This window comes from Emys orbicularis, chromosome 2 (genome assembly GCF_028017835.1).
Source record: "Emys orbicularis isolate rEmyOrb1 chromosome 2, rEmyOrb1.hap1, whole genome shotgun sequence".
Lineage (NCBI taxonomy): Eukaryota > Metazoa > Chordata > Testudines > Emydidae > Emys > Emys orbicularis.
The window spans coordinates 62,789,971-62,801,088 of record NC_088684.1 but is presented as its reverse complement, the minus strand read 5'-3'; the positions used below and the strand labels follow the sequence as shown (position 1 = coordinate 62,801,088).

The 11,118-nt window shown below is 37.3% G+C and overlaps 1 protein-coding gene across 1 annotated transcript in view; it reads right to left on the bottom strand.

Moving 5' to 3' along the window:
- Positions 1 to 868: 868 nt before the first annotated feature.
- Positions 869 to 11,118, bottom strand: part of ARMC1 (armadillo repeat containing 1) — a 47,036-nt gene continuing 36,786 nt past the window's right edge. The window contains exons 4-7 of the mRNA XM_065398996.1: positions 8,509 to 8,698; positions 3,801 to 3,917; positions 3,622 to 3,696; positions 869 to 3,057 (exon numbers count right to left, since the gene is read on the bottom strand). Coding sequence (XP_065255068.1) covers positions 2,866 to 3,057; positions 3,622 to 3,696; positions 3,801 to 3,917; positions 8,509 to 8,698 — 574 coding nt within the window. The 3' untranslated portion in view covers positions 869 to 2,865. The remainder of the gene's footprint in view (positions 3,058 to 3,621; positions 3,697 to 3,800; positions 3,918 to 8,508; positions 8,699 to 11,118) is intronic.

The window sequence follows — 11,118 nt, the reverse complement described above, 5'->3', positions numbered from 1 at the left end:
AACAAAAATCTCTCCCCTCCCCAGGGCATCAATATTCTTTTCTTCCCTTCTCTGTCCACAGTTGAATGGGCCTCACCAGACTGGAGCCTATTATTGGCAGCAGCAACCACTAGGGAGTTTGGCACAGGGTGAGAATGAAAATACAATAACCCTTATAAGGTATCTGATACAACTTTTCAGCTTTCTAGATGCAGGCTGACAAGAAGCATGGGTAGCCCAAATAGTCTCAGCAGGCTGAAAAAGACCATCCAGGACAGATGGTAACACTAATCACCTGAAAATAGCACCAAAAACATTGAATAGCAAATGTGATGTCTTTGCAGCAACAAATGAAGGTAAGTTCAAAGTGGATGCCATAGTCACAGAATTGCAAAATGTTCTCAAAAGGAGATGTCACAGAAGCAATACCCATATGTTCATCAGGTGCCAAACCAGGATCAAACTCTGTATCCATCTGATAGCTCCTCTTGTTGAACAGTATCTCCTCCTCCTCTTTATGCTGAGAATCAGGCACTATTGCTGAGCTGTACACGCATTCTAATGGGCACTGCTGGGAGAAGGTTCTACCATTTGGCTGCACCAGGTAGCACAAAACCTATGTTAATATGCACAGTCACTCAAAGAATACTGTTTAAATAAAACCACATTCTAAAAATATTTGCCACATGCAGGACATAATACACTAAAGAAATGGTTGAGCATGGGTCATGTGATATTATGATGACGCATTTGTGTTTCTCTCTCTTGAAATCCAAAAATAAAGAGCATGAGCTTTTGGAAGTAGAAAACCCAAGAACATAACAGAAGGCAATTGTCATTACTACATCCCAAAAACTACAGGACGCAGGAGTATGTCTAGTTGAGTTATATTACCCTTTATTATTTTACAATATATTTCAAAAACTCGTACAGATGCCTTAACTGTTCTACAAGACCTGGAATACTGTCAAAAAATAGCATACTTAAAGATTGAACACACAAACTGTAATACCTACTTGTACTGAACCATTAATATCCAAAGGGGTATAGTAATTTAGTAAGTAGATGTGCAGTAATGCAAAATGCAAACAAATGTTAACAGAGAAAAGTAAACTTTGCATTCATGGCTATAGAACAGAGAGCTTTTGAAACACATTTGGTACTGTAACATTCTAGACAGCAATATGAGTAACATTACATATTTAAAGCAATACATGCCCTGGAAAGCTTGTATTTTCAATCTGTGCGTGTAAACCTGAATCAAAATGAGCTAGATACATTAAAAAACAGAGACATCTAGTCTGCAAGTAAGCTTTTTCATCCCCAAATGACACTGAATTTGAGTGGGTCAACTCTGACTTTTGTTACTGTTGCTATTTTACACTATTCTTTCCTGTACACTGTTGCATTACTATGACAGCCTGTGAATGATTTTTATTCCCTGACCATGACACTGGGGAGTAACTTTTATGGACCAAACGTTTGTCTCACTCGCCAAATTGAAAATGTAGCCAATGTTATAGCATGGATGTCATCACAAAAACCACATTTTTTCATCAGTTTTATAATAGCATTACATTTTTTTAGCTGTATTCCTGTGAGGCAACAAAGCAGTATTGTAGTTTTCAGAACACTGGAAAATGCTTACTAATATTCCAAATATCTAATTTCATAGATTCTACCTAATTTTGTTATCTTTTCTGGTCACGAAACAGAGAGAAGATGTTAATGACCAAGACATCTTTAAACTTACACTGTCTGCAAGCAACAAGGCAAAGCCAATTGTTCAGGTATGGTTTTTGTCTTATCCAAGTTGATGCGCTTTCATGGGAAAATCATGAAAGGCAATACAAGGAAACAACAACTACCAATCAGATTTCTGCCAAGCAATAAAAGTTTAAAGACAAAATTTATGAGAGTGGCACTGTGGCAGAACAGGCATTCAATTTGTTTTATTTTTCAAGTTTATAAAGTTTCAGTTACCACTGTATTCACTTATAGTGGACACTATGTGATAACTGAGTAAGGCCAACAAACCACCTTCTATCTCAGAAGAAACTGCAATAAACCATCACCTGAGCAGATCACAGCTGTTGGACTATGATCTTCTTAACCAGCCTAAATGGCAGTCTGTAGCATCTGGTACTATATACACAAAGTCACTCACACCCATCATTGAAATGATTTTCCTACAGCAGTTTATTTACTGTATAACATATGCATACATATGTCTTTCTGCTCATTTAATCCCTTATATCTCATAGCTCACCAGTGGTTTAAGGGCTGAAAAATATTTCAGAAAACATAAGGGGTTATATAGTTCAAGTGTGTAGCAATTTTATTTTAATACAGAAAATTAATATGAAATGTTGGTTCTGAACATGGTTGGCAAAAATAAAAGGCAAAACAAAGGCAGGGTATATTTTCATCTGGAGTCAATGTCTAGAAAACCAAAAGAAATAAATCTGAAATAAGGCAAAACAAAAAAGGCATTTTGATTCATGCACAACTAGTAGTAATAAGAATTTCCTTTCAGAGGTCCTGAGACTTGAGTTGAATGGGTTCTCCCTATCGCTTGCTTCGTGTGAAGTCAAACTTAAAGCTCCATAAGCATAAATGTTTGTTTTTTAATAATGGACCCATTTAAAAAAGGAGACAATAAAATGTACATGAAAACAAACAAAAGCGACTTGATCTGAGGCCTCTGTCCTTTGACCCGCCTAACAGGCTAAATGGCCAATAAAATGTAAAATGCAGCATACATTTGTGTAATCTAAAATCTTTTCGTGATAATTTATTGCAAATTGCACTTGGCAGTTCACCACACCAATGGAAAACTGGCCACCCTGTCGGTTGTTCATGCAGTCCTTTAACCCCAAACGCAAGTCACCAGTAGAAAGACCTGGACAGAAAGTTGGCTGCTGTGCTGAGCCAGCTGGCTGCACCTTCTGGGTGTGACCCAACCCGGGATACTGCTTTGTCTTGTTCCTTTGTAGGGCTTTCATCCTCTGGCAAATAGTCAGGTAGATCTGTATTTTGCTCTACTTCTACAGGAGTATCTTGGAATGGAACCAGCACCTGATTGAATAGAAGAGTTCAAGAAAATGTCAAAGTTGTGAATCAAAATGAATTAAAAAAAAGATAAGGGCCTCATCCTGAGAGGCAATGAACACCTCTCAGAGTCACTCCTTAAATAACTGCCATGGTAGATATTAGGTATTGTCAATCATTTTATTTAGACCATATGCAAGAAAAGTACAGGTTTAAGGTAAAAACATACAACCAAAAAGACCATCTCTCTCTACAGCTGTGAAATAAAACCACATCATTGGTTTCTGTCAAGAAGGCAAATCTCAGTTTCCAGACTCATCTCTCCAGGTCAGGAGATTCTAGTGTCAGAAAGAGATGGCTGTCCTGTACGGTTACATCTCTTGCTAACAGTTCAACAGTAATTTCTAGCAATACTATTATATGGATGCACATCTTTGGGCAGGATACATTTTAACCTCTTTATGTTGTGTATGAATCTCTGAGAAGTACAACAATGTACTGTTCCTTAGGGACAGAAATGATGGGCATAGTAGTACAGGTATCAAAGATCCAAGCCAGATCCACCTCTATTTAGAATGAACTGTATCTCACCTCCTCTCCACTTTCACTTTTCACCACTTGCTGTGCTTTCATAACTTTGGTTGATGCTATTGCTGTTGCCAAAGCCTACAAGAGGGAGAAAATACAAGGAAAATAAAGGCAGACTTTTAGTGTTATAGAACTGCAACAGATGCATAGGCCTTAAAGCAAGCACAGTTGTAAGTACTTACTTCTGCTTTTAAGTCTGAGCGAATTCGGACCACACATCTTTGAACCGCCATTTGAAATGTAAAGCTAATAACTCCTTTAATTTTCAGCAAGGCTTCTTCACAAAGATTCCTTCGAGACTAAAAAAAATAAAGTAAAGTATTAACATGCAAAGGCCATATAAAAATATTAACCATGGATGTTATGACAAACTCCTGCATCTTTTAAGACAGCTGGTAAATAAGGTAATTTTGCAAAAGAAAAAAAATAGTGCAGGTTACAATTATTTTTAATACACATATACTGACATTTAATATTGCTACAAATCTTGTCATAACAAAATTTACAACATTTTTGCTTACATTTTAAAAGTCAAACAAGGATAGAATCAACTGTAAATAATCAGGAAAAAGTGCTGAAAAGCAAAGAATGTTTTTCTCCGTATGATCAGCTAAACAGTCCCCTGAGGTTAAGTCCGGATTGAGTGGAGTGCTCATTGATGTGTAGTTAGTGTTTAAGTTGCTATTTATCAGACACCTTGTATCCATACTGACTGAATGCATCAAAGCAGCTGTTGTATCCTTCAGCTACCTCATCTGTGGCAGCTCATGGACATCAAAGCACAGCATAATCTTAACTCTGATTTCAAGGGAAAAAATGTTTGCTTAAAAAAAAAAAAACAGAATGTTATGTTTAAAGCAAGTGACAATGCCTACTGTGCAATAACATTACATTGACCTATACCGGTTGCATCTATTCTACATTACCTTAACATGTTTTATTTCTCAATATTTAGACAACAAGATGGTCATTACAAAGAGAGTAAAATATCTATTGGGAGACTGCTACCACGAACAAGCTACATTGTAGTGGATTACCATATAATATATATATATGTGTGTGTGTGTGTGTATTATATATTATATATATATATATATATACACACACACACCTTGACAGTCTTATAGACTCAAGTGTTAGGTTCAAAATCAGATTTCTATATACCTTAGTATTTAATTTTAATTGAAAAGTGCTGTGAGATCTTTGAAAGAAAGGCACTATATAAGCATATTAATATTATTATACAGTAATTACTGCTCAATACTTAGACAATAGTAGTTTCAATATAGGAAGAAGCATATTCATTTCATCGATCTGCTAACAAACTGCTTCGGCTAGACTGGGGTGGCCAACCTGTAGCTCCGGAGCCACATGTGGCTCTTCAGAAGTTAATATGCGGCTCCTTGTATAGGCACCGACTCCAGGGCTGGAACTACAGGCGCCAACTTTCCAATGTGCCGGGGGGTGCTCACTGCTCAACCCCTGGCTCTGCCACAGGCCCTGCCCCCACTCCACCCCTTCCCCGCCCCCTCCCGAGCCTGCTGTGCCCTCGCTCCTCTCCCCCCCTTCTCTTCTCCCTCCCCCCTCTGCCCCCCCCCCCCCGAATTCTCCTGCATGCCATGAAACAGCTGATTGGGAGGTGCGGGGAGGGAGGGGGAGGCGCTTAACAGCAGGACTGCCGGTGGGTGGGAGGTGCTGGGAGAGCTAATGGGGGGCTGCTGACATATTACTGTGACTCTTTGGCAATGTAAATTGGTAAATTCTGGCTCCTTCTCACGCTCAGGTTGGCCACCCCTGGGCTAGACTATACAGAGGCAAAACTCAGCTTACTTCCATGCACATATGAATGTCAGAACATTTTTGACTATATTAAAGAACATTAATAATTAGAATTATAGTAATATAGTAGGCCTGGGCTAAATATCTTTACACAAAACAGTGTGTGTGTGAGAGAGAGAGGGAAAACGGCATTGTACAAGTGAAAGACAAATAAAACCACCTCTGGCCACAAGGAAGGAAGGCACAAGAGGGTGAGAGGCAACATGGTTTAGTAGACTAAAAAAGGGATGACTGCATGGATACATATATCAACTGACACAGTCTCCCCTTCTGAGAGCTTGGTCAAATCATATAATCTGTGCCTGTTTCCCTAAATGGGGTAATACCTATTCCACAGATACTTTACTACTTTAAGTTGTAAAACACTACATGAATGCTAAGCCTCACCAGAGTGTGTACAAATCCCTTCACTAGCTGGAGACTTGGCAACCTCCAGCTATTTGGACAGCTGTCCTTTGCATTGACAACTATGAACAAATCCCAGCTGGGCAATCCTTCTACCACAGCATGGAACCTAGGGTTGGGGAAAACAAAACCTAAAGGTAAGTCAGGTATCCATGTTTTACATAATGAATCAGTTAAGTCTGAGATGCATATCAAAGACTCATCTTGCCAACTGTTCCCAAAACCATCAGGCCAACTCTGTGTACTGTGAAGTAATTATTGTAGACAAGTCATTTACAGTTGGTGGGGGAGTGGGAGGGATAACAAAAACTGGCCCCAAAAGTGCTAAGGTTGCCTCTAGTGTAGTGTTCTTAAAAATTAATAAAATATTCTGATTATTTGGAGCTGACAAAAAATCCTGCCAACTCTGGCTAAAATTATACGGACTACCCATTTGTTACCACTATGAAATCTTACTGGGAAGATTAGACTGCAGTAGATCAATCAACAGACTTCTGTTGTATTACTCTTTTTGTTTTTTGACTGAGATCATTATCAAACTCTATAGACTATAGCTTTATTTTGAATGAACTGATCAAGAACTACCTGAGGTCTCCAACAAGTCAAGAAAGATTTACAGGATTTCCAATTACTCCTACAGAACATGAACTGCTAAAGAGCCTTAAGTAGGTCAACTCTGACATATGAATTCGCAGGCCCCCCAAAAAATCAGAAAAGTCTATTCAAAACTTTGAATTCCTGCAGATGTGTTTGATAGATTAGATAGTGCTTAAGTTTAAAAAGAAAAACAGACCCTGCTATTTATTCACGTGACTACACAGAGGTAGGTGATGGATCAAGAATCAATTATGGGGGCAGGGAAGAAGCATTGGAGACAGAAGTTGTTTTGTTTGCTTTAATTTTGGCAGGGATGAAGTTAGTTATTTGACAGCAAGAATGTTTCACAGGCCTGGAAAAAAATGCTAAGGCCAGCCATGCATATGCATACACATACATGAAGTTACACACTTAAAGAAGATTAGGTCTGAGGTAAGTGCTATATAAAGCTAAGTTATTGTTATTGTTCACATCCTCTGTGCCATTTTATAGTTCCCAACTTATTCTAACACTTAAAACTGCTTTGTAGGGATGTTTTACTGCTGCTGTGTTATACCAGGCACCTAGAATATCACTAGGGTTTCTTTGATAGTCTCATAAAACTCAGAACTATGTACATTAGCTAATCCAGCCAGCACACAGCTAGAGTCTTCTTTTCCTTTAATAATGAGCTGAGAAAACACGCTGGTGTACTCCAGGCAACCGGAGAAGCCTGAAGTTCTGCTCTCTGGAGTCAAACATCTAAATACTTTGTTATACACTTTTTACTAGGATAGCAATGAATATCTTTGCAATTTCACTTTTTTAAGTATTGCGGCAAAGCGCTGCATTAGCTCCATTTGTCAGGGAACACAAATAAATGGTCTTCAGACCTGCTGACCTCAGTCCATTTACAGGATTGCATGTACTTGAATTGGCAGACAAAGGAGAAGTGGATAGAGTTTATCTGGGTTTTAGAGAAGCTTTAGAGACTCTGATGCACAAATGATCTACAATGTTAGTAAACTTCATAGGAGCACACTATTGGAATGGATTAAAAACTGGTTTGAAGATATTAAAGCAAGTGGTGCTGATAAAGTTTTGCCTGTCTATATCACGAACAAGTGAAGGGTTCCAAGGTAAGTATTAATTTCTTTACTACCCATGTAAATGACTTGGTGTACAATCTAATTTAAAAAGGAGCTAAATGTACTCACAAGAAAATATGAGGAGGGAATGCTGTTGATAAACTAGGTTCCCAGACATGCTTACTTGGCAAAATGTAAAGTAACAAAACAAAGGATCAGGTTTGATCATTTAAAATGGGTACAAAGCTGAAGATACAGAGACCTGAGGGCACTTGTGAAGAACATGCTTAAACGATCTACATGCTGTTTGGCAGCCGTAAAAAGGCAAACATAGCCCTGGGGTGTTGTACACAGGGGTATAGTGGATAAATCTGTAGAAGTTATTTTGACAATACATAAAGACGCAGTGAGATCTCACTATCTCAAGTGCCAGTCTGGTCACTATAGTAGAAAACATCTCACGGACTACAAAAAGATGTAGCAAAAGGGAGCTAACAAAATTCAACGTTCCTTACATTAGTTATAATAGAAGATTAGTCAGTGTCTAGACTCTCTCGTGCTGTACAGGCAATTGTGAAAAATAAGGAATGGTTTTGATTCCAATGCTCTGACCACGGAGAAGTATCATGAATCAAGATTGATAAAAGGCAGTACCTCATTTATTCTAAAGGTGATGGAAACAGGAAACAAAATTGGCAAAGATGGAAATGGAATTATTTAAAAATACAAAGTTACAAAGCAACTAGCCATAAATATTTCTTGTATTAAGCCTCTTGGGTGAATTTAAATTATATATCAGTATTTCAAAATATGATTCACAGGAGTTGCTGGCATACATGAAAGTAACACAAGCATTCCTTGAATGCCCTTCTTTTTTGGTACAAAGTATGTTTGAATATAACATGCATGCACATTATCACAGTATTTCCCTATCATTTCCAGTCTGATTCCTAATGATCATAAGTACTTAAGATTTACTTACTGAATCATCAAGGCCATCTATATGTAAAACCACTGTTTTAGCACGTTTATTTGTACTGCCCAGGAAAAACTGAGCTTTCCGCCGGCAAGAATTCATTTCATTCACACCGTCCATGTCTGACATGTTGGAAGCTTGAAGGATGTCATAGATTTCAGAGGCTAAAAGTTTAGTCTCTCCTGGTGTAGTAGTCCTTAAAGAAAAAATAATAAATTGAGATTTATAACTATCTATTTTCACAGTGTTATTTCAAATAGCTGCCACATTTATGACTCAGTACCTTGAATGATCAGCACACTACGGAAGCATTTTATATAGCTAATATGCAGTTAGAAGAAAAGATTTCTTAATTAAAAAAAATAAAAATAAAAGAGAGGGTCTACCAAACCCACTTCCATCATCCATATGCCAGTGCCATTACCAGCCTGAAACTGAAGCCAGAACCCGTGTCTATGTTAATTTTATACCTGCAAGCTTATTTTTAAATGATGTATCAAGAACTTTTTTAGTTTTTATTTCTCTCTCTGCTATGTGTCATATCTATTTAGAAACCTGCAAACACAATAATTAAACTGATTGACAAACTTTGATACCGCCTCCCCCCACAACATGTTGATTAGGATACACAATGCAACCATGTTGTGTTCTAATTCCCTATTTGCTTAATAGCATAATTGATTAATCTCAGTTCCCAGAGCTATGTTGACATAGCTGGTGCTACAACAAGAAAGCAAATGCAGCTGTATATATGACATAAACATAAACAGTTGCCCCTTTAATCTTCTGTAGATCCTTGCATGAGAGGATATCAAAATGCCTTAGAGATAAGTATGCCATCTCTTACCTACCATTCCCATTTTACCTGGAGTTTTACATTTTAAATAGAGTCGCAGAGATTAAGTAACAAGTCAAAAGTTATACAGAAAGTCAACAGCAGAGCAGGGACTAAAACCCACAAGTTCAGACTCCCAGGTCCCTGCTCTAACCACCATTCCACACCCCTTCTTGACTGTGGATCTTTAAAAATAGCATTGTGGGGATATTCCCTATTAATATACCCTCTTTCACCCTCTGACTCCACCACCTCAACCAAGCTTCACAATCATCGTTGCTGAGTACAGCATTAAATTGTTTGTTTAAAATTTATACTGTATATGTATATAATGTCTTTTGTCTGGCTAAAATTTTTCCCTGGAACCTAACCCCCCCCCCCCCCCCAATTTACATTAATTCTTATGGGGAAATTGGATTATCTTAACATCGTTTGGCTTAAAGTTGCATTTTTCAAGAACGTAACTATAATGTTAAGCGAGGAGTTACTGTACAAGTTTCTTATCTTAGCCTTAGAGTACATCATGGAACACAAAATAATCAGTTCAGAAAAGACAGAGACCACAATAATAAAAGTTAATTAAAAAAAAAATCCCACTAAAAACATTAGCCATAAGAAGGCACAGAAACTTAAAATTCAAAGTTGAATGGTATGCTACCTAATAATGAAATGGGACTTAATGTATAATGTAACAGTAAGCTGCATATATGTTTAGTGCTCCCAATATCACAACTGGCAGGAATTCTGGTATAATTCCAGCTGTCTTCATATAACTTCATTATTAAAATAACCTGCTAATTTGACAGCGTAAAAAGCAAAATCTGCTATTTTTTACAGACACATTAAAAAAGTATTCTCTAGGTTGTCCCCAAAACCATCCTTTTTTAAAAAGTAATAAAACTGCTATGGAAAAATATTGAACAAATGTCTGGTTTGCAATTTCAGACAATTTATTATCATTAACAACTTCTACTCATCGCTCTGCAGGGGAACACAAACTATCTTCCCATTCAAGGTAATGGCAGTTGGGATTGGGTATCAGAGTCTCTGTTCACACAAAGATGATAAAACATAAGAGGAGTTACTATTTTTCAGAAAAAGTTTAGACACTATTTTAATACTGAACTGTAAATCAATGCATTAAGAAAGCTTATTAGTATAAATTGCAGATAACTAATTTTCTAAAAATGTAAAGGGTTTGTAACAGGTTGCCCGCAAACATAAGTATTACTCGATGGAGCCAGTTGCTCAACAAGATTCAGCTCACATCACATATGTCCTATAACAGTAGCAGTAAAATGAAACTAAGTAAACAAACAGTCAAAGAGAGACAAGCTGAAGTGGTACCACCATAGTATAAAATCAGAGACACAAACCAGAAATAGGAATATCAGTCAAAGTAAAGTTATATGAAGTATCCATCTATATAATGCAATACTGCCAATACTTACAATAACTAAGTTACAAACAAAAAACAGCATTATGCCAAATATGTTACAGTTTCTAATTTGCTGGTAAAATAGAGTAAAATCTAAGACTTGCACCAACCTGTTGCTGATTCAGTTAAAGGGACTAATAATATAACATCACCACATAATTAATTAAGGATGAAAGTATGAAAAACTAATACAATCATTACAAAATTAAACACTTTTTGGCAGAAAAATAGGTTGATCCTGATCAGGGAAATACACTCTATATATTGTAAAACCAGTACCATATTTAAAACTTCTATGTTCTTTTGTGTTTGTATGGAGCCTAGCACACTGTGGGTGCTACTG